Below are 24,712 nucleotides of genomic sequence, written 5' to 3' on the forward strand. Positions count from 1 at the left end.
GTCATGCCCACCAACTGTTTGTGCCCTTAAAAGTGTCCAAAGCCATTTTGGCTCTGCTTGCAATCAAAAGAAATTCACAAAAAAGCAAAATATCATTCAATTACACCACATGCCAAATAGGTTCCACATTCATCCTCTTCTTGCCTCTCCCTACCTCCTTTAAAATTAAAATCAACTCTGCGTTAATTGTTTATAGTAACTCATTTTCATGCTATCTTCTCAAGCAATCTTCCCCTGCAAAGATCAGAGTTCTCAATATCATTCTGAATGCTTTTTGTTATAACATTCACATTGGAATCTGTTCTTCTAATTGCCCCAGTTCACTATTTGAGTGATGCATATAGTACTTAATTAATCAGTAAAAATGTTCTCCTTAAGTCTTGCATCAATCGAGACCATCAAATCAATCTCCAGAGCTGGTATTGTTGAGAATACAAGACATTCCTACAGCATTAGACCCAAGGATAGTGGAATACACTCCCAAAAATCTGTCTATTAAATCCAACCTCTTCTTTCTTCACAGATAAAAATACAACCACTCCTTATTTGATTAGGAGAGGATTTTTAAACATGATTTAAGGATTCAAGGATTGACGGTGGATATGCAATGGCAGGCATTTAAAGGTTGCATGGATGAACTACAACAATTGTTCATCCCAGTTTGGCAAAAGAATAAATCAAGGAAGGTAGTGCACCCGTGGCTGACAAGAGAAATTAGGGATAGTATCAATTCCAAAGAAGTAGCATACAAATTAGCCAGAGAAAGTGGCTCACCTGAGGACTGGGAGAAATTCAGAGTTCAGCAGAGGAGGACAAAGGGCTTAATTAGGAAGGGGAAAAAAGATTATGAGAGAAAACTGGCAGAGAACATAAAAACGGACTGTAAAAGCTTTTATAGATATGTAAAAAGGAAAAGACTGATAAAGACAAATGTAGGTCCCCTGCAAACAGAAACAGGTGAATTGATTATGGGGAGCAAGGACATGGCAGACCAATTGAATAATTACTTTGGTTCTGTCTTCACTAAGGAGGACATAAATAATCTTCCAGAAATAGTAAGGGACAGAGGGTCCAGTGAGATGGAGGAACTGAGCGAAATACATGTTAGTAGGGAAGTGGTGTTAGGTAAATTGAAGGGATTGAAGGCAGATAAATCCCCTGGGCCAGATGGTCTGCATCCCAGAGTGCTTAAGGAAGTGGCCCAAGAAATAGTGGATGCATTAGTGATAATTTTTCAAAACTCGTTAGATTCTGGACTAGTTCCTGAGGATTGGAGGGTGGCTAATGTAACTCCACTTTTTAAAAAAGGAGGGAGAGAGAAACCGGGGAATTATAGGCCGGTTAGCCTAACGTCGGTGGTGGGGAAACTGCTGGAGTCAGTTATCAAGGATGTGATAACAGCACATTTGGAAAGCGGTGAAATGATCGGACAAAGTCAGCATGGATTTGTGAAAGGAAAATCATGTCTGACGAATCTCATAGAATTTTTTGAGGATGTAACTAGTAGAGTGGATAGGGGAGAACCAGTGGATGTGGTATATTTGGATTTTCAAAAGGCTTTTGACAAGGTCCCACACAGGAGATTAGTGTGCAAACTTAAAGCACACGGTATTGGGGGTAAGGTATTGGTGTGGGTGGAGAATTGGTTAGCAGACAGGAAGCAAAGAGTGGGAATAAACGGGACCTTTTCAGAATGGCAGGCGGTGACTAGTGGGGTACCGCAAGGCTCAGTGCTGGGACCCCAGTTGTTTACAATATATATTAATGACTTGGATGAGGGAATTAAATGCAGCATCTCCAAGTTTGCAGATGACACGAAGCTGGGTGGCAGTGTTAGCAGTGAGGAGGATGCTAAGAGGATGCAGGGTGACTTGGATAGGTTGGGTGAGTGGGCAAACTCATGGCAGATGCAATTTAATGTGGATAAATGTGAAGTTATCCACTTTGGTGGCAAAAATAGGAAAACAGATTATTATCTGAATGGTGGCCGATTAGGAAAAGGGGAGGTGCAACGAGACCTGGGTGTCATTATACACCAGTCATTGAAAGTGGGCATGCAGGTACAGCAGGCGGTGAAAAAGGCGAACGGTATGCTGGCATTTATAGCGAGAGGATTCGAGTACAGGAGCAGGGAGGTACTACTGCAGTTGTACAAGGCCTTGGTGAGACCACACCTGGAGTATTGTGTGCAGTTTTGGTCCCCTAATCTGAGGAAAGACATCTTTGCCATAGAGGGAGTACAAAGAAGGTTCACCAGATTGATTCCTGGGATGGCAGGTCTTTCATATGAAGAAAGACTGGATGAACTGGGCTTGTACTCGTTGGAATTTAGAAGATTGAGGGGGGATCTGATTGAAACGTATAAGATCCTAAAGGGATTGGACAGGCTAGATGCGGGAAGATTGTTCCCGATGTTGGGGAGGTCTAGAACGAGGGGTCACAGTTTGAGGATAGAGGGGAAGCCTTTTAGGACCGAGGTTAGGAAAAACTTCTTCACACAGAGAGTGGTGAATCTGTGGAATTCTCTGCCACAGCAAACTGTTGAGGCCAGTTCATTAGCTATGTTTAAAAGGAAGTTAGATATGGCCCTTGTGGCTACAGGGGTCAGGGGGTATGGAGGGAAGGCTGGGTTCTGAGTTGGATGATCAGCCATGATCATAATAAATGGCGGTGCAGGCTCGAAGGGCCGAATGGCCTGCTCCTGCACCTATTTTCTATGTTTCTATGTTTCTATGATTTTGGTGCAAAATAGAATTAGCAGCTAAATTAAATTTGCACGTGTTTGAATAAGGGGGCCTCTTGTTTGAGAACATGCTGCATTTTAGTTTCTTGTGAATATACTTTAAATTGAATAAATAACTAGAACTCTTTGCTTTGTCTATATGCACAATTTTATCACATTAAATACTTAGAGAATGCTCTCATTTGTTCACCACAATTGCTATTTTTTCTTAAAACCTACATTCTGAAAGTATCCAATTTAAAAGTAATAAGAAGACTACAAAAGGCCTGTTTCGTTTAACTCTAATTTACAACATCAGAGTAATGGTATGGAGACCCTGATTCAAATCCTAATGTGACAAGTGAATTCAGTTAATTCACTGAATAATACATAATTAAAAATACATATGACTAGAATCATTGAGTACTAAGGCACTGAATTGTTTTTAGAAAACATTCTGATTCATTAATGATTTTCAGCAAAGGAAACCCGCCATTTCCTGGTCCAATTTACATTTGATTCCCCATTGATTGCAATCTAATTATTACTTAACTATCCTCTAAAAATGGCCAATCGCTTCCGTTAAAACACTAGCTTTCAGAACAACTGGATATGGTAATAATTGCTGTTTTTTTCCAGAAAACCACAGCCCATAAGTGACTAAAAAAATTAAAGTCAACCACAGTACACAAAAGAACTTTTGTTTATTGAATAGAGTACCATTTCCAAAATATTTCCAAATAAAAATCTTACTCATTAATAATTCTGACAATAATAAGCTTGTTAAAAACCATTGAACTTACCACTGTTTTGCTGAAAAATGAAATAATTTAATTCTATATTATCGAACTGCACAAAGTATGAATCTTAAAAAAAAGTGCAATGCTGCAGATGTTGGTAATCCAAGATGAAAAATTCCACACATATACAGTTGGTCAGGTAGTATCCATTGAGATAAACTGTCAATTTTTCAAGCCAATGAGAACTATTCAGAATGGAAAAAGTAGATTGACCTGAAAAACTTCTCTGCTTATTCCACAAATATGCCCTGACTTAATGGACAGATTCTAGCATTTTGTGTTTTGAGTTCAAAAATCCTATGTTACATTTCCAATCTGGGAAAATGAATATCATCTTAACTAGCAGAAGACAACATAGCAACCAGCACTGGGGCCCCACAGGGGACAGTCGTGGCTCCCTTCCTGTTTACCCTGTATACCTTGGACACTGATGCAACACTCAGTTATGCCATCTGCAGAAATTCTCTGATGACTCAGCAATAGTTGGGTGTATAAAGGGAGGATGGGAAATAGTGTCAAATGATGCAAGCTGAATCATCTGCAGCTCAACATTAGCAAGACAAAAGAGATGGTGATGGACTTTAGGAAGACTAGGACTGCATTACTCCCTGTTGCTATTGATGGTGAGGACGTGGATGTGGTTAGGACCTATAAATACCTGGGGGTGCATCTGGACGGCAGATTGGAATGGAGCACCAACAGAGGCTGTGTACAAGAAGGGCCAGAGTCGCTTCTACTTCCCAAGGATACTAAGTGCAATGTTGCAGACTGAGAGACTGAGACCGCAGGCGACTCCTTCACATGTTCTACCAGTCTATTGTCACGCCAGTACAATCTTCTAAGCGGTGGTGTGCTAGGGCAATGGTATCAACATGGGTGATGCCAACAGGCTCAATAAACTAATTAGAAAGGCTGGCTCTGTTATAGGTGTCAAAATAGACACATTGGAGACTGTGGTAGAACAAAGGACTCTCCAGAAAATCCAGACGATTCTGGACAATGTTTCTCACTCTCCGCATGCCACCTTAGCTGAACAGAGTACTTTCAGTAATACACTAAGACAACTGTACTGCTCCCAAGAGTGCTATACGAGGTCATTCTTACCCTCAACCATTAGGCTCTATAATGAGTCAACCTATAGCCAGGGAAGAGATGACCCCCTCCAGTAGGACTGTTAGAGGCAACTTTTTTAAAATTAATTATTTCTTACTTCTCTTCTATTATTTGTAAATTCATATATCTGTGCATACGTAATGCTACTGGAACACTAATTTCCTTTGGGATCAATAAAGTATGTAACTATCTAGTAAGGCTTTACCAAAATAATCCAGGGTTAGCAGCGGGTCAAATGATGTATTTAAATGTACACATTGCGTCGATTTTCTCAAGATTAACTAAAATCTATTTGTAAAACATATGAGAAATTAATATGCTAAAGTGTTCTATTACAATTGATACACTAGCATCCATCTGACTGTGTGGAAAATTATTCACATGTCCAGTCACAGTAAGCTGGAAAAATACAATCTGGCTGATAACTACCCAATCAGTCTACTCTCAAATATCAAAGTGACAGACATCAACATCAAGCACTGGATGCTGTGTTGTATTATGAAGCTGTACTTACTCAGGCCCAGAATAGATTTTGCAAGGCATACTCAACTTCAGACCCAACTTTGCTTCAAACTCCTAAGGTGAGATGGGGATTTTGACCCATGACACCAGAACAGCAGTTAATTGAAGGTGGCATTAGAAATATTGATCAGTGGATGATACCAAAGAGTTGAGGTGATCCATTGCACAAAACAAGCCAGTCACGATTTTTAAACACCTCAGGCTTCACAGATCATGATCTCAGTGTAGAATATTATAGACCCAATCATCTTCAGTAGCTAACTCCCATCACAAGGTGAAAAAGTGGGGTAGGTTTCATTCCATTGACAATTCTTCAGCAATGAGACATCACATGCCTACATGCATGAAGAATTAGACAACCCTCAGGCACAGGCTGATGTCAGACAAAGTATTCATGCCACAGAAGCGTCAGACAATGATTATGTCCAACAAAAGAGGAGAGAAAATCCAAAAATGCAAAGGGATTTAAGAGTCCCTGTGAAGAACACCCTAAAGGTTAACTTACAGGTTGAGTCAGTAGTGAGGAAATTAAATGCATATGTTAGCATTCATTTCATATTCTAGAGCTCTAGAATATAAGAGCAGAGATGTGATGCTGAGGCTTTAAAGGCACTGGTGAAGCCTCACCTTGAATATTGTGAACAACTTTGGGCTCTTTAAGAAAAGATGTGCTGGCATTGGAGAGCATTCAGAGAAGGTTCACAAGGGTGATTCTGGGAATGAAAGGGTTATCATATGAGGAATATTTGATGGCTCTGGGTCTGTAGTCGCTGGAATTTAGAAGGATGGGGGGGGAATCTCTTTGAAACCTTTCGAATATTGAAAGGCCTAGGCAGAGTAGATGTGGAAGGGATGTTTCGCATGGTGGAGGAGTCTAGGACTAGAGAGCACAGACTCAGGATAGAAGGGTGTCGGTTTAAAGCAGATGTGAGAAATTTCTTAAGCCAGAGAGTGGTGAATTTGTGAAATTTGTTACTATGGGTAGGCTGTGGAGGCCAGATTGATAGGTTCTTGATTCACCATGGCATCAAAGGTTACTGGGAGAAGCCCAGAGTGTGGGTCTGAGGAGGGGAAAAAAGGATCAGCCAGTATTGAATGGCAGAGCAGACTCGATAGGCCAGGTCTAATTCTGCTCCTATGTCTTATGGTCCATCCAACCGTACCTGACATTCAATGACATGACCTCTGCAGATACCCCATTAACGATGGTGTTGCTGTTGACCATAGACCTCAGCTGGATCATCCAAATAAATACCATGTTCCTTAGTGCAGGTCAGGGACTAGTAGTAAATTACTCATCTCCTGACAACCCCAAAGCCTTCCCACCATCTACACAGCACGAGCCAAAGGTATGATGGCAAATTATTGTGCATTATAGGAATCCCTATACTAGAAGGAATAGAGCAATTCAAGATGCTAGCTCACCTCCATCTACAAGGGCAATCAGGGATGGGCATAAATGATAACCAGTGATGCCCAAAACCTGATAAGTTAACAACAAATAAGAGGTGATGAATCCCCAGGACCCAATAAACCATATCCCAAGGTCTGAAAGAAATGTGAAGGAAATAAAGACTGTCATCTTCTTAATTTTACAGGTTATACAGAGGTTCTCACAGAAGGGAATGCAGCAAATGTAATCCCATTATTTAAGAGAGCGAGAACACAAATCAGCTAGTCCAGCATCAATAAAAACAAAAGATCTATTATTAACAAAGTGGTAACAGAACCCTAATAAAAACGTTGGGCAGGGTCAACATGGTTTTTATGCAAGAGAAATTATGTTTGACAACTATTACAGTTCAATTTTCTAACTTGCAGAATAACTGCAGAGGCCAATGAATATGATGTATTTAAACATTCTGCACCTCAGTAAAGTGTCATACAAAAGGTTATGAAACCAAACTAGAATGAAGAGGATTGCCAGTAACATTTTAGCAAGGACTGAAGATTATCTGATAGACATAAAACAACTGTAATAAGCAGGGTGTTACAGAAATCATTTCCAGCTCCTAGCAATCTATGTTAACGATATGGATGAAGGGATCAGGTGTTGTTGATAACTGAAACCTGGGTGGTAGAGGAGGATGCAATGGAACTTTGCGGGGGGGAGGGGGGGGGCTGCAAAAATAGTATGTGAGTATAACAAGGGCACATCCTGCTATTAGGAGGGTGGATGATTGTGAAGAAATCTCCAAACCATTGAAGAAACCAGATGAAAGAGCATTTAGAATTCTCTAGCTAATAGGACTTGAAGCTCAGTCACTTAGAATATTCACATATCTATAGTTCTTTTGGTTAGTAAGGGAATAAACACAGGTAGGGATAATACTGGGAAGTCATGCTGAAGGAGGATATTGTCTGATCTTCATAGATAATGGGATTGGTATGAAGGGTGGAGTAATCTACTCCTGCTTCCATTTCCTACTTTTTTTTACGCTACACAAAATGTTGGTGATTGCATACAACTATCAAATTGTGATTGATGTTATTTTATCATTGCAAGTTCATCCTTGATATTTAAAATTAAGATGTAAGCCCTTTGCAAACATAATTGGAATTCAAAAACCAAAAAGTTACATTTTACTTTAATGCACCTTCCATTAGTTGCTCTAATGAACAAGTTTACAAAACTTTACAAAATTGAAAGTAAAGCATGGTGTTTACAGATAAATGTTCAAAAAAATCCATTTAAAAATTCACTTTCTATCTCAGTTCTAATCCCTTTAAAAATACATAGATGATTTACTGCTTGTAGGAACTTTAATTTTGATGGCATATAAACCAAAATTTTCTTGATATTTGGAGAGATTTCAGAGAACAGTTCCTCATTTTTAAGATCAACTAAGGTTACCCAGCCAACAACATCATATGCCCACACAGAGATAATGTGAGTTTAATATTTATTTTAATATTTATATCTGCAACCAAACAGTTCAAAATAAATTTAAAAGCAGGAAGACCTGAGCACTGTAATTACTACATCTGCCAATGCAGAAAATGCAGTGGTTAATGCAATTTCCCAATTAGTTATGGAGAGGGGGAAATATTATTGTTGTAAAAACATAGCCATCACAGTGAATTTCCTTTCCATGGGTTACCTGCATCGATATTATTTCAGCCATAATTGGAATGTTCTGTCTATCCCGCTGACTGAGTTAAGACCATAAGACCTGAAGGCATAGGAGCACAATTAGGCCATTCAGCCCATTGTATCTTCTCTACCATTCCATCATGGTTGATTTACTATCCCTCTCAAACCCATTCTTTTGCCTTCTCCCTGTAATCTTTGACACCTTTACTAATCATGAACGCGGCTGCTTTGAAACGAGAACTGTTGATAGCGCTTCTCTGATGCTTTTGCCCTTTGTTGTACAGTTCTGATTATGTGAAATATTATATGAACCATACCAAACAATACAATCAAGCAGTCACTAAGCTTCTATCTTATCTTTGTCTGACAAATAGCTTTGCATGCTTCAATTACTAAACAATGCTGGGCCACTCCTAAAGGTTTTGAAAACAATAAATTGCTTTGCCTTCTCTGGCATGGTTTCTGCATGTGACAATCACTTTGTAACTGTTTATTCTTTCATTTAAACCCATCCAAAAATTATGTTACTAAAAGCAAAACATATCACATACTACTCAACGTAACATTATCTTTTTTTGTAACACTGGCCTTTTTTTTAAATGGCAAGCAAAAAGAACTGCTTCCAAAATAGTGAAAATTCAGGCAAAATGGAAAGCTCAAAGAAAAAAAAAACTTTATTGTGACATTGATAAATTATTTCTGAAAACAGTGAAGAGCACCGTGCTCTAGTCACACTAAAACTATTCACTTTTCTGAGAGATGATGTTGTGAGAACAGGAACATTTACAGATAATAGTCTCTGATATTTCAGTTCTCAGGAGCAAGTTGCCTGAATGTAAACTGGACTAGGTAGCCATACTATATGCAGTTCCAATGGCTTTTATCCTTGTTGCAAGAAGCAAAATGCTTCATATTAGAATGTGCTCCACGTTGAACATTTTACTTTGAAAAACATAATTCTTTGGACTTGGGATACACAATTAGTATTTGGAAATTTATTTATATCGAATGCATAGTGAATTTATTAAGAATTATTCTTCATCTGTGGAACTGGTAGCTTGAGAAAGTGCATTATAGCTTGTGCTACTTTTTCAGGACCGATGTTGTATACAGGATGGGTTGGTTCCTGGAGGAGAGAAGACAATTTATAAAATGTATAAGACTGCGACTGAAATTTGATTAATATTTTGTATGAACAAAAAGTTAATTTGTATCTAGTCTACACTGAATGGGACTAATTATTACTTGCCTATGAAATTTTAACAATTGTATAAAAGCTGGCAACATAAACAACTCAAATACATCCATGAAGCTATCCACAAAGAAAAAAAAAATCAACGACATTCAACATAAATATTTTGACAAATGAGGCAAAATTATTAAATTGTTATGATTGTGCAAAATAATTTGAACTGCACATTACTCCAGTAAATTATTGACAAATTCCTGTAATTTCTATTGGTAAACTGCAATTGCCACATAACCTTTTCAAAAGATGTAACCTCTAAATGATTATTAGTGCTTATCTCAAACACAAGAACTGTACTGGAGGGCAAACTATGCGTAGATCATAAACAATGCAAAGTAATTTGGGGAGATTCAGCATGTTGCTGAGGCTTGCAATTCTTAGTTCAATGTCAAATTTCAAACATAACTGCAAAACAAAATTTCTATTCAAAATTTCACAATGAGAAAATAGCTGAGATTCCCTTAATTTATTTGAGACACTACGCCGCGTAATTGGAACAGGAGACTGTTGCCGAACATTTCCTAACTAGTGTCAGTCATGTGCATGTTGTGTGGCCGTGAGACAATACACCGTGCTTAGAGCAAACAGTTTTTAAATAGCATCACTTGCATGCATGTGTTCAAAAAGCAGTCATTTTTGTTGCTGATTGCTGGCGAGTAATAAACAGTAAGATAATTCAGAGCAGTTTGGCTCACTGCGGTTTCAAGCATTCAGGATTGGAGATGCCAGAAACAGCCGGGAGTGAAAATGAAACGATTTCATTACTTCACAAGTTAGGAACTAGAAAGAATTTGAAGATATTGACAATCGTCTAGTATACTACAATTAGAATGAAGATCTGGAGGAGGTTATCGTCAAAAGCACTGTTTGAAGGCAGTCCACTCATCTGTAATAGGAACCTGCGCTGATTTAGTTCATTTACAGTCAATCAAAAGAACATATCAGCGTACACTGGATTAATTCCTCCATTGATAACAATTAGGAATGAATACACAGTTTTATAGTACTATAGTAGTTTTGGTAGTTTCTAATTTATTCTGCATTTCATTTAAATACATAATTTGCTACTCAGGTTAAAAGGCAGTTTGTCTTTTTTTATACCTTTTTAACTATTTCTATGAAACTTTGACTAATTGGGGTAGTTGCTTAATAGGGCCAAATGTACTGGTCCTGATGTGTCCCAATTAACTGTACTTTATAAATGAACCCCTAAAGGACGGTTGCTTAGTTCTCCCACATTCCTTCTTGCTTACCAGCCTGTTTTTTTTGTCACCCACAATGGTTTCATGCAGAAGTTCTCCACCAGCAAAATGCTGTGCCACTGAAAGACCACTTAAACAATAGCAGGTATGGTAAAAATCTCTTGATCTAATATGGGAAAAATATGACAAGTGTCAATATGAAATAATATCATTTATTATCCAAAAAATCAGAAGAACAGACAACATTCAAAAACTGCAATCAAAGAAATTATATTGTATATTCTAAATTGTAGTACTTACTCAGCTTCACCAATTTGCCAGTGAAATAAAATACTTAAGTATTTTGGAAGCTATCAAAACGTGCACGCAATCTAAAATAGTGTGATAGACTAGTATTCATGAATGCATGTTTGTGTTTACCAACAGGGAATATTCAAACCTTGCTTCATAGAGTCCTTATAAACTTATGAAGCTGGCGGCTCCCTCAATCGCAGTGGCCTCTTTGGTCCAAACAAAGGTTTTGTGTGATTGCAAGACACTGCTGAAAAAAAATGCTGTGACTGTATGTTTTTCTGCTATTGTAATTATATGTGCTGTGTGCGATTGCTGATACAGTGTTTTGCACCTTAGCCCCAGAGGAACACTTTCATTTGGCTGTATCCATGTGCATGGGTGAATGACAATTAAACCTGAATGTGAATTTATGCATTTTGTTTGCTACAAGATAAATGCCCCACTTCAAAAATAATGCTCAGATATACAGTACTAAGTCAGCAAAATGTTAAACTGCTCTTCCCTTATAGTTTCTAGATTCTTCTGCACAATTCGAGGTCTCTTATACATTTGTTGATTCCATTACCAAGTCGAATTTTCTGCCTCCATGAGAATTACACCTTTTGAAAGCATTCTCCATTTTATCATTTTCTTTCAATCAGCAGAAACTGCAAGATAAACTGCAGCCTCATAAGGTTGAGTTAGAATGTACCATACAAAATTACCACTCACTTGCCAGGTTTATCCAACAATCCTCCAGTGGAATTCTGACAACAGAGTAAGATGTACTCTTGAAGCGCTTCCTGATGAAACATCCAGTGTGTCATACTGAGAGCATCTTTCCCTATAAAAGCATTACAATAGAACAGCATTAGCTCACAGAGCTGGAGGAGCAAGAGGACTGAATTTGATAACCTAGAGATTTAAAACTGAGAAATGAATGGAACGGGGTTTCAGAAACAGACAGGACAAACTTCCACTTCATAATCTTCAGCTCCTTTCTTGTTTTTGCCCCCATTGTTTAAGTTCCACGAATCTCAGGTGATCCAAAACATTAATATCCACATTCTGCCTCAAAGTCATGTTCAAACATCAGCTTTATCTTCACTCAGTATTCATCCTCATATTCTACTTCTCTAGCAGTCTCAAATTGTAAATATTTTTGTTTTGAAAAGCCGCTCATGGCTTTGCATTATCCATTACTCTTCTAGAGTTCCAAGCACATTCTCTGCAGTTTCTTCCACATGCCCATCCAACTCTTTAAAGGCAGCCTTCTCATCTCCCTCAACAAACCTGCATCAACCACATGCTTCTAGGAAATGCCTTACAATCGCAAGATTGACTGCTTATTTTCACAAAGGAATATACTTTCAAAATGGGTGTCATTTGATTATTCTACTTCCAGCAAATATCAAAACCATGCTTCAAAGTTTTTCTTTAGCTCATTCGACAAACAGTGCTAGAAATGAATTACTTAGATGATAAATTGTAATTTTTTCTTTCCAGATGATGTGTACCACACTAAATTGCCAGTGAGTAAACAGCAAATAATAATTTAAAGCAAACATACTCCGTATACTCAATAGATCAGGTTCAAGTTCTCTTTCTTGATATTTTAGAAATTGAGATTTGCCTATTTGATATGAAAATTAACTGCAATAAATAAAAGCACATAATATTTAACTGGTGCTTTGCACGTACCCTCCGCATGTAGTGCACGGTGTAGAAGTGGCAAGAGTCCAGCCTGCCAGAATGAGTAACAACCATCCACCAACTTGTTGCATCGACCTTGAAATCCACCTTCAAACCGCATTTGCCGACTTGTCACCCAGCGCTGTATGAATTACAGAAATACAGTTTAGACCAGAAAAGTAGCATTGTTAATATCACATCATTTTATGCAAGTTAATATCTTTAGACTAATTCTCGTTATGAATTATCAAATAAAAGAAATTAAGTAATTGCACACCTGTCCTTTATTTACTACCTTCTCAGCTCCTTGTGCAGTACAAGAGTAATCAATCAAATTCATTGTCAATACATCACAGAATTACTTTGATTTCACAATGCATACAGTACTGTGCAAAAGTCTTAAGACACATAAATATAGCTAGGGTGCCAAAGAGTTTTGCACAGTACTGTATCTGTCAACGTGGAGTGGAGAGCAAGTTTGTAAATCTGGCGAGAGCAAAGGATGTTGGGAATGGAGAGGGTGGAACACCATGGGAGGGGTGTGGGACAGGTGGCAGAGGAATGCCAGAGGCGGGGGAAGCTGTGGATGCAGACACATCAGACTTAAGACACCAGGAAAGGTTATTTGAATCCAAACAATTGGTTTATTGATTATTAAAGCATGCCTCTCTCTCTTCCCATTTTCCCAACCATGATTCCCCTCTCCCTGCCCCCTTCCCACTCTCAGTCCACAACAGAGATCCATATCAGAATAAGGTTTACCATCACCAACATATGTCATGAAATTTGCTTCTTTTTTGTGTCAGCAGTACAGTACAATACATAAAATTACTACAGTACTGTGGAAAAGTCTTAGGCACTCTAGTTAAATATATGTGCCTAAGACTTTTGCACAGTACTGCACAAAGTTCAAATTTAGAGACAATTTTCAAACTAATAGCCCTTTTACTTACTTTCACACAAATTAACATAAAGCTACAGCCTATATTAACAGCTGTTAAAAAAGTTACAACATACCACAAGTGTGCATATATTCATCAATAAAGAATGTATTCATAGGTTTTCTTTTCTCTGGAAAAGAGAAATCTGACTAGTAACATAATAAAGATCTTGATGGTCATGAATAGGTTTGATGGAATACTAGACTGGGAGAAGGATGCAGAGAAGCTTCAGGAAGATATGGATTAGGTGACTGGGCGAAGACATGGCACTTGAAATCATGCACAAAAATGTGTACTCATCCAATCTGGTAGATCAATTGCTTTTCTTTGAAAATGGTTAGAGACTGATGTTCAAGCTCAGAGGGTCTCAAGGACCCTTGAATGCTAATGAAAGTCGACATGTAGGGACAGCAGGCAATTATGAAAGCAAACATGTTGCTCTTTACTGCATGAGCATGAAGACAAAAGTTGGGATTTCTTCTTCATTTCTGTAGCGCCTGAGTGAGACGACATCAAGGACACCATGAGCCAAACTGATCTTCCTGTCAAAGCAAGCATACTTTAAGTAGAGGGAGTGTTCAGCAGATTGATTACTGGAATAGCAGGTTTGTCATGGGAGGAGAAATAAAACTACTGAGACTATAATCTCAAATTTGGAAGAACAAGAGCCAATTACACTGAAGCGTGATAAGGTAGGGATGAAGTTTCTGCTAACTAACAAGAGTAGGACCACTTGTCAGTCTTAAAGGAGGATCCATTGTTGATGTCTGCATCTGTGTGAAGCAGCATACCACAGTGTCTGTCATATCATAGTGGAAGACTTTAATCAGGCGAGGTGGAAGTCTCTGTTTAACTACTTTCAACAAATCACCTGCAACACTAGAGGGCTCAGTAGTAGTGCGATCACTCGAGTCGAGTATGATGTTCTCCTAAGGATGTGTCCTTAGGTGGCTGTAGAGGCCAATCCAGGACCCATATATTCCCGTGCAATGTGGGAAAGGGTAAATGGTGGTTGTGGTTAGTGGTGTTTTTTTTTGGTTTTTCAGTCTCTCCTTTCATAGCTGCCACTAGGACACAACAGAGATCGTTCTCATGTAGCACAGCTCTCTCCGGAACATTTTTCTTTCAGGTGTATATATTGAGTTCAACTTCTTCCCAGATTTTAGCTGTAATGTTGAGTTTCTTTAGACTAATTTTGATGTTATCTTTGAACTATTTCCTTTGCCCACCAGGGGCTTGTTGACCTTCCTTCAACTGAGTGAAGGATCTGTTAGGGGAGAGGTGAATTATGGCCTATCCATCAGCATTGGTATTACAAATACCACTGATATACTACCAACAATAATGCCAACATTCCATCCATCACCCTCACGTTGTTGCAGGCTGTACTTCTTGGACCTATGTGCAGAGTGAACAGCATAGAGTTGGATGGCAGAGGTGAATGAGTGAATTCAGGACTGCTTTGAGTCGGTGACTGGACCATGTTCAACAATTCATCAATGAATGCAAATGAATATGCTGCAGTCACCACTGATTATGAAGACATAATCCAAGTGACTATAATCCATCCTGATGAGATCAATACATTGTATGCACACTTTGATAGAGATAACGCTGACATACCTGCATGCATTCCACATCTCCAGACAACCCTGTAATCTCAGTCTAAGGTCAAGGGCTGAATGGGTTAAAACAATAAGGATAAATGTAAAATTGAGGAAATACCAGATACGTATTGGTTAGGGGCAGCAAGAGACATCACACCCTTCACATGCTTCTTTTTTTTCTTTACTTTAACTCTGTTACCATTGCTGGTGAAATGCTGATATTGTTTTACTCTTCATAAAAGTTCTTGAGTAGTCCTGCATTCTGCTATTCAGTCTTCCTGCATCAGAATTTCCATAATAACCCGCCAATCGCTGAAAAGTCAACTCCACTTTAAATTCTTCAACTGTTGACACTGAAGCCACATTTGAAAACTAAGCCTTCCTGGATCTCCTCCTGCCAACTTCAATGGAAACAGACCATTTAAAATGCTTTTCTCCCATGCTTTCCAAATGAGTCTGCATGTTACTGTAGCTGTGGTCTGAATAGTTTCAATTAATGATCTTCACTATGATCAAAAAGACAGTGTTGAGGATGCCCAGCTAACTAGCTAACAGGTCATAGAAAAACAACTTGTGCAGAGATTGTTAAATGTTACTTCAGCGTCATTTATTTTACAACTGAACTTCCAGGGCAATTGAATTTCATAAATAAACTTAAATGTTGAAGATTGCAATTTAGACTTACAAGCTAGGTGGTGCTATACCTCTATGCAATACCAATAATTCAAACTTGCTGTATACATTTTGTAACTTGCATATCATTGGTACAGTTTATAAAACTGATTTTATGACTGGATAAATCATCTTTAATTCCATAACTAAATTATTTGGAAGTAAAAACAATCTTCCAAAAATAATTTAGGCATTTCAAGTAACATTAATGCACAACTGAGATCAATGATTCAACATTGTTAGAAGTAGTGCTTAGAAAATTAAACATTTTTTATGATTTCAGAAATAATTATACTGCAGCCTCCATGAGTTAGATGAAAAAAATTTCTGAGGAACTATGTTCTTTTTTTCAAAGACTACTTTGCAATATCTAAACTGGCAAACATCTGTGGAAAAAGAAGCAGTTAATGTTTCAGCTCTGAGACCCTTTGTCTAAAATGGGGGAAAGAAAGGGGAAAACTAATGTGAGGGAGGGGTTGGTATAATAAATGTTCTGATTTGGGACTACCACCCTAAACCCTCCTCTCCTTCCACCCCACCAACACCCATTTCAAGTCTGTGACCCTTCATTTATTTCTCTTTCTACAGGGGTTGTTGACTGTTCCCAGTTTATTCCCCCAGTTTTATTTCAGATTTCCAGTATTTATAGATTTTATTGATTTTCATTTACTGGACTGAACTAACTTATCAAAGCTGCCAATATGTTCATTGTCTCATGTTCATTTAATTATATGATTTTAACGATTCAATCAGTTTCCTAACCTATCCAACCTTTCCCTATTATTCAGGTCCTCAAGTACCAGCAACATCCTTAAAAAATTTCTCTGTACTCTTTCTATCTTTCCTGTAGGTAGGTGACCAGTAGTACACGAGATCTTACTTATGATTTTAATTATAATGAAAGGATGTAGCCTACAATCCCAATGCCACATGATAACTTCAGATTTCATGTTGGAAGTGCCTGCAGCTACTCAGATTCATTCTCTGTTTTCTTTCCAGCCAGACTAAGCTCAAAACAGTAAGGGGGTGGTAACGGGAAACAAGAGTCACATGAGGGTGTGAGTTGCAGACTAATGTTCAACTATAAAGACCAGGAAGATATTCAGAGAAATGCTAATTCGGTAAAGAGCTATATGGTTGCTGGCAGCGGTATATGGTAGCACACTGGGGAAGTGGCACCATGCAGGTGCATAGTGAGGTGTTGGAATCTGCTAAGAGTCGACATCAGAGGAGAGACAAACAGTTCTTAAAAAAAAGCCAAAGACCACGTGGCCCTTGAGGTGTGCTCCGCCATTCAGTAAGATGATGGCTGGTGCAAATCAGTTCTGTTATGCTTAATATGAGACCTATATGACACATTGCCTACCAGGTGCAAGGATAAGGAAGACTTGAGAAGATAAAGAAAATTCTGGAAAGGGGAAGTGTCAAATAATGGCGAGTGTCAAAACAAAATGTTAGGAAACACTTGGATAAGATTACTTAGGCAGAATTTAAGATGCTGTGAAGTTAAAAAGATGACCATGCAAATGTTATATATTCCATACGCTATGAAGGAGCCATGTATCCTACCTTCTGTCTGTCTGTGTTGTATTTTGTGTGGCGTGTTTATCATGGGTAGTCACCTGGGTTGGGTATGGTAGAAGTGAAGAGTTTAGTTATGTATTCATGCTTTTTCTTTATTTCAGTCTAGTTTCCGTAGAGCCAGCAAGTGGGCCAGGGGTGATTTTTTTTTTTGCTGACTGCTTAAATACTCGTAAATATGATTAAGAACGCTTTGCTAACATTTAAATATGCTAAGACTGTTTATTTTGTTACTTTGCTTCATTTTCATCAATTTCTTTTTTTTAATCATTTCAAGATTGTTTTGCTGGTTTCTTAATAAAGGATCAAATGTACTTCAACTTTACAACTTTTTTTTCTTTCTTTTTCAATCTTTTTATTAATTTCAAAATATAGAAACAAGACATAGCAATAATACAAATAGTAGGAGATATATTGTTACACTTAAGAAAAGTAATTGTAAAATCAAATAGTGTAAATTAACAAAGCTCCCAATCATGTAGAACTAACAACGGATAATACAAAGCAAAAAAAAACTGGAAAAAAAAATCATGAAAGAGAAAAAAAAAACCAAACCAAAAAAACAAACCCCATCCCCAAAGGAAAACAAAATTAATCAACTAAACTAAAAGACTTGGGCAAAACTAACAACTTAAAAATGGAAAAGAAGAAAACCTTAGTATCGACGACTCCATTCCCCTCCAACAACAGTAGAGAGAGATAAAACAAGTTTGGAAATTATCAAATTACATCAAATGAAAATGCTGAATGAATGGCCTCCAAGTTTTTTCAAATTTAATGGAAGGGTCATAAACTGCACTTCTAATTTTCTCCAAATTCAAACACACCATAGTTTGTGAAAACCAATGAAATACATTAGGAGGGTTAATCTCTTTCCAATTCAACAAAATGGACCTTCTAGCCATTAAAGTAAGAAATGCAATCATCCTTCGTGATGAAGAGGTTAAATTATTTAAGTCTATCATAATTGTTTTATGTCTTTTGATCAACTCTCTAATAAATATAACTTACCCAGATCTCACTTTTTTAGGTATCTACAGATTAGAAACTTTCTAATTACTGTCTCCCCTAATTTTCCACACCCATATCCAATGGACACTTTGGAAAAAATCTTAGATTTAAATCTCTCTCAGAAAAGTGTAGTAGCAATTATATATAATATAATTATGAATTTATGTCCTGATGCTTCTAATAAAATTAAAGCTAACTGGGAAAGAGAACTTGAGATTAATATACCGACTGAAAAATGGGAAAAAATTCTTCAGTTGGTGAATTCATCCTCTGTATGTGCTAAACATGTGATGATACAGTTTAAAGTAGTGCACAGGGCTCATATGTCCAAAGATAAACTATCTCGTTATTACTCTTATATTAATCCAATATGTGACAGATGCCATTCCGAGATAGCTTCTTTAACCCACATGTTTTGGTCATGTCCCTTGTTGGAGAAATACTGGAAAGATATTTTTGATATTATTTCAACGGTCCTAAATATAGACTTACAATCTCATCCAATTACTGCTATCTTTGGACTACCAATGATAGACAACTTTTTTTTATGGTGGATAGCGCGTCATACAGTGTCAACCCCTTATTTCGTTTCTGAGCTGTTTTAGTTGGTTTTTAAAATAACCACTACAGACCATACTTAATTGAAAACTCTAGTGATTGCTACAGTACGGAAATATCAAAAAGTCAAGACACTGGGCAAAATGCAGTGGGGAGAGATTAAGCTTCCTAAACATAAAAACTAGTCAAGCAGGAAGCTCTCAGAAGATGCATCGTTTGCATCTGAACAGATTTGGGATCAATATCCTGAAGAAGTTAACCAAGAGCTGTGGGAAGTGCTTAAAATAATTAGACATATTAGCCATCTGATGCAGAATTAAAAATTAGGTACGAGATAGAATTAAACTGAAATTAGAGCGGCTATTTAGATCTAAAGCATCTATCCCACTTTATTTGTTAACTCAGTAGCGGCAAAGCTGAGACAAGAAAGATCTTTGTATGCTCAATAGTAAGGTTGAAAAATGCTCTGAATTTTTCAGCTTCATTTTCTTTTCTATTCACCTTGAATTCCATGTTTTGAAATAGCTCTTTAGATCTGTCTGCCTCTGAAGTAATAAATTTGGGGCAGCATGGTAGCGTAGGGGTTAGCATAAAGCTTTACTGTGCAAGTGAACGAGGTCCAATTCCCGCTACTGCTCTCTGTGGACAGTTGTACCTTTTCCCTGTGATTGCATGGGTTTCACCTGGGACCTCCCACATTCCAAAAGCAGATGATTTACTTGGTCACATGGGTGTAATTGGGCGGCGTGGGCCTGTTAGGCTGGAAGAGCCTATTACTGTGCTGTATCTCTAAATAACAATAAAACAATAAATTCAACTCTTCCAATCTCACAGCTCGCCTCTAGCACTTAAAGAAATGATCAATTTCTTTAAAAAAACATAATTCATTACATCAGATTTTATTTACCACAAGCATTTTTTGTCAAAACTCTTTTGTGGGAAGCATTGTTTATGCTTATAGTCAGCACGAGCTGTCCTCAAGGTGGTAGTTATGAGTCCAATCCTTTATTTTCTGCAGTTAGTGTACTGGAAAGGCAGCAGTCCACCCAATGAGCAGTAATATAAAGAGCCTCAATACATACAGCACTCTTGGGAGTCCCATTCTAAACACTGATAAGCCTGTACATTCAAAAGATACCTACTTAGGCTGTGTATTACCATGCCAGGTGTAAGTTGTGAATTTCTCCACTTCCTGTCACCATGTGTCAACTGCGCAGTTCTGTGAATCAAATCCTTGCCCTTCCTGTTGCGGCACCCCAACTCAGTGTGGAGAGGCTGCCAAAGGTGGCTGGTGTTGGGCCAGCTGGGTACCTGGTATGGCTGGTCTACACTGAAATGTGGGGTTCAGGGTTGTACCTCAGCTGATGTGGTGAGGGGGTGGCTTCGTAGGTGGAGAGCAACGTGGGTTCTCTGTATTGACAGATTGCCCAGATCTCGGTCTCCCATAGCATCACCTGTTCCGTCTGATGGAAGCTGCAGTCACCCTTCCCTTCATTTGGCTGCATAGCTCTCCCCTGTCCAGAATTGCTTCTCCAGAGAAAGCAGCTCACGGGACTCCATTCAAGATTGTGGTTATTGTTGAACTGACAAATTCTGGCTGAGTAGAAAATAATTCTGAAGATGGAAAGATGGGGAGTCAAAACATGAATCTTTTGCTGCAAAGTGAATTGCATTTTGAATTGAAGATTCCAAAAATCCCCCTCCAAAACATATTTGGGCATTGGTTCACATGCCTGCAAAAATGTAGTTTTGGTTTAAAGAAAATCTAAAAGTAAGAAATGTTTGGGCAGGGAAGAGCTATTCTGGAAAAGGAAAGTGAAACTGCAACCTCCATCACATACAACACGTAGTGACTGTATGATCAGGGTGGCCTGTCAGCTGTGGAGAACACATTCCCCAGCAAAGGTCCACCCATCACCCATACCTTGTCATCATGAACCTTAGTGAAATCTAGATCTAACAGACAAGGATCTAATTGACAGAGTTCACATATGTTGAGATTGGGACAGGTTTTTGATTTAGTGTTGGGAAAACCTAAACATTCCATGAACTTGGAAAAAAACAAAAGTCTTCATCAATATTAAAAAGAATTGAGTTTTACAAATGCACAAGATCAGAAAAGAACTGCAATGACTACAGTTTGTCCTGTGCAGGCATGTAAAGTTGCTACTGGCAAGTTGAAAACTCCACTGAGAACAACAGAGAAGATAACCAGTGACTGAAATAAAAATGCCACAATGGGTTACAAGGATCCATTGCCAAACACTACAACTTTCATGGAGAGCTCCCAGAACTCCCGCTGCAACTGGATAACTGACGTCCTCAGTGAGAATTGGTAACAACTCCTCTTTGCTGGTCATCAACCTCACATCAAGGCTGTCTGCTTAGCCTCCTGCTCTTCTATCTATATACACGTTACTATGTGGCTAAACACAGAGTCAATGTCATACATAAATTTGCTGAAAGCACCACTGTGGATGAATCACACGTGATGAAAAGTCAGTGTACAGGAGTGAGACAGGTTACCTGGTCGAGCGGTGCTGCAACAACAACCTCTCGCTCAATGACAATAAAAGCAAAGAGTTGCTGTGACTTCAGGAAGGGGAAAGAAGGCAAACATGTGCCAGTTTTTATTGGGGTATCACTGGTAGTACATACAGCAGGAGCTGCCTCACGAAGCAACATCCATCAAAGCTCTCCATCATCCAGGCCATGCCATCTTTTCGCAGCTACCATTGGGTAGAAGGTACAGAAGCCTGAAGCCCCACACCAATGTGTGTCTAGCAACATCCACGTCCCTTCAACCATTCAGAGTTGTTGAAACAACCAGTGCAAGCCACATCACTTCAATTTAACAACACTCTGACCACTTTGAACTAAAATGGACCTTGTTTTGGGAACTGTAATTAATTTGCATAACATAGATTTAACTCACCAACAGTGCTCTGAGATCCAACATCCACTCCTTTTTAAGGATAACCATGGCAGCCATACCACAGAATGTGTACCCACCATGGGCTTCCATTCCAGGGACACCGCCTATCCCACCTTCCCAGTTCTGACACCTACAAAAAGCAATTGTCACCAAACTGTTTAAAAAAGGTTAGAAATAAATTAGAATAGTTCCCATATACTATTACTGAGATACAATAATGGGATATATTGCAATGCAATGCCAAGTGTTCTAGTTGGTGTATCAGTCTTATTAACCAATGACATTTTCCAACCTTTTGATGTGAAATGCCAATTTCAAGCACAAAAATAGAAAATTGGTTCAAATCAGCAAAGTATACATTTCTTCACACTTACTAAATTTTTGCTCACTTTTCTTACTTCAGTTGTAATTTAATTATACAAGGATAAACTGATTTCAAGGCGAGATCTTAAAATGTGTACTTTTCATAAGCCTATAATCACCATTGTTTAAAGACTTTTCAAGAAATTCTTATCTTTCCAATAGTGACTCCCTCATTATCTAAGCAATCATGGAGATATCAGCTGACTAATTCTCCTCCTTCAAAGGCTTCAGAGGGAACATAGACATGAAAAGGGGCCATGTACTTATTACAGGGATTTCTTTAATCAACTTATACATTCAAACCTACTCAATGACAAAGACGACCTAAATTCCATTTGCATTCTCAGCTACTGAGAAAATTTCTACACTTTGAGAGCTTTGTTGGAAAATAAATAAAAGTACAGGAAAGAGGCTGGTAGGTTCCACTAGTCATTGGAAGTATTTCTGCGAACATCCATCTTCCCAGACAACTGACAAATTGGTAAACAGTGCAAATAAATAAATGTTCTAAGTATCTTTCATCTCTCCTAAAATAGTCTTCACATTATTCTTGATTATTTATAAGCAGCCTAATATTGGATACTGTAGAGAAATCTAGTTAGCTGCATATCTTTATCTCCCGAAACATACGTACCTTATCACCCACTCAGGTGTTCCCTCAAACAATGTAGGTGTGATTATGTTTGTTAAGGATGCAACAGATGCCGCACAGTAGGCACTCCTGAAAAAACAGCAATTTTGCTTTGAGTATTATTAAATCATTAATGCTCAAAATCAGTTGTGAAATAACAGATACAACGAATTTGCACTTTTGTTTTCATGGCATTGCTATTAATCATTTTATTCTTTAAATTCTGAATTCCCTTTCCTTAGAAGCTGTAGTTTTAAATGAAATCTGCAAAAATTAGTATGCTTCCTTTACAATGATAGAATTTAGTCCATAGACCTTTCACTGCAATAAGGACTCACAACATTATTTTAAATATAATCTTACTTCCTCTAAAAATTATTTAGAACATTTTTAATAATTACTGTGGAGTTGTGATAATGGCAAAATTTTGGATGTTTTGCATTAATGTAATGGATTTTTAAAAAACCTTCTGTCCTCAGCAACAGTATTAGTAATTCCCAAACATGAAATAAATGAAAAACAGATTCTACAGATGCTGAAAATCTTGAGTAAAACACACAAAATACTGGAGGAATTCAACAGGTCAGGTAGTAACTTCCCTTTAATCCCTTTTACTGAAGCATGCCGAACACCAAATTCTAAGATCAAGGCCAATAGATAAATGACAATTTAAGAATGATCCTAACTAAAAAAAAATGAGCAGCTTTATGAGGTGATCTGATTGCTTAAACTGGGTTCTGACTAAGCCATACATTATATAAAACAGGTACAAGACTTTGTATTTTCACCTCGTTCTCTGGCACTCTTGGAACATGCCTGATTTGGAACATTTGACTAAGAATATTTTACAGAATTATGTAAGAGAATACAGCACAAAAATAGATATTCAATGCAACATTTTCTTTGCCAGTAAACTCTGTACACATCCACCACTATCTCTTCCTTGTATGTATGAATCCACTTACTTACAGTAAGCATTAAAATCATTTCCCTCAATAATGTCTCGCAGCAAGTTCCATTTTGTACCTATACTTTGGGGGAAAAACAGATTAATTTCCCTCCTGGAATTTTTTTGTAGGGAAGTTTGTACTATAATGCTTAACTTAGATTATTTCTCCGTCTACCTTGTAGATCTTAACCATAATTTCAAATAGCCTCTACCAGCTATTCTCTAAATCTGATTATCCAGGAAAAAAATAACATTTCCCCAATAAAATTTGGGGAGAGTTTAAACTAGATTTGCAGGGGGATGGGAACCAGAGTACCAGAGCAGATAGTGGAGCGGGGGTGAAAATGACTGTTAAAACTTGGTGCAAAGTCACAAATAGAAAGGTTGTGTGTGGTGGTAATAATCTTCTGAGTTGTGTCTATCTCAATGCAAGGAGTATTGTGGGGAAGGCTGACGAGCTGAGGGCGTGGATTGACACCTGGAGTTATGACGTTATAGCCATTAGTGAAACTTGGCTGCAGGAGGGGCAGGACTGGCAGCTTAATGTTCCAGGGTTCCAATGTTTCAGACGTGATAGAGGCACAGGAATGAAGGGTGGTCGGGGGATGGCATTGCTAGTCAAGGAAAATGTTACAGGAGTGCTCAGGCAGGACAGATTAGAGGGCTTGACTACCGAAGCCATATGGGTGGAGCTGACAAACAGGGAAGGAATGACCACATTAATGGGGTTGTATTACAGACCACTCAATAGTCAGCGAGAATTGGAGGAGCAAATCTGCAGTGAGATAGCAGACAAC

The 24,712-nt window shown here is 38.1% G+C and overlaps 1 protein-coding gene across 1 annotated transcript in view; it reads right to left on the reverse strand.

Moving 5' to 3' along the window:
- Positions 1 to 3,530: 3,530 nt before the first annotated feature.
- Positions 3,531 to 24,712, reverse strand: part of fntb (farnesyltransferase, CAAX box, beta) — a 101,314-nt gene continuing 80,132 nt past the window's right edge. The window contains exons 7-12 of the mRNA XM_063051739.1: positions 22,970 to 23,056; positions 21,973 to 22,102; positions 12,677 to 12,809; positions 11,708 to 11,819; positions 10,754 to 10,868; positions 3,531 to 9,377 (exon numbers count right to left, since the gene is read on the reverse strand). Of these exons, the coding sequence (XP_062907809.1) occupies positions 9,276 to 9,377; positions 10,754 to 10,868; positions 11,708 to 11,819; positions 12,677 to 12,809; positions 21,973 to 22,102; positions 22,970 to 23,056 (679 nt within the window). The 3' untranslated portion in view covers positions 3,531 to 9,275. The remainder of the gene's footprint in view (positions 9,378 to 10,753; positions 10,869 to 11,707; positions 11,820 to 12,676; positions 12,810 to 21,972; positions 22,103 to 22,969; positions 23,057 to 24,712) is intronic.

The sequence above is a fragment of the Mobula hypostoma genome, chromosome 1, assembly GCF_963921235.1.
Source record: "Mobula hypostoma chromosome 1, sMobHyp1.1, whole genome shotgun sequence".
Lineage (NCBI taxonomy): Eukaryota > Metazoa > Chordata > Chondrichthyes > Myliobatiformes > Myliobatidae > Mobula > Mobula hypostoma.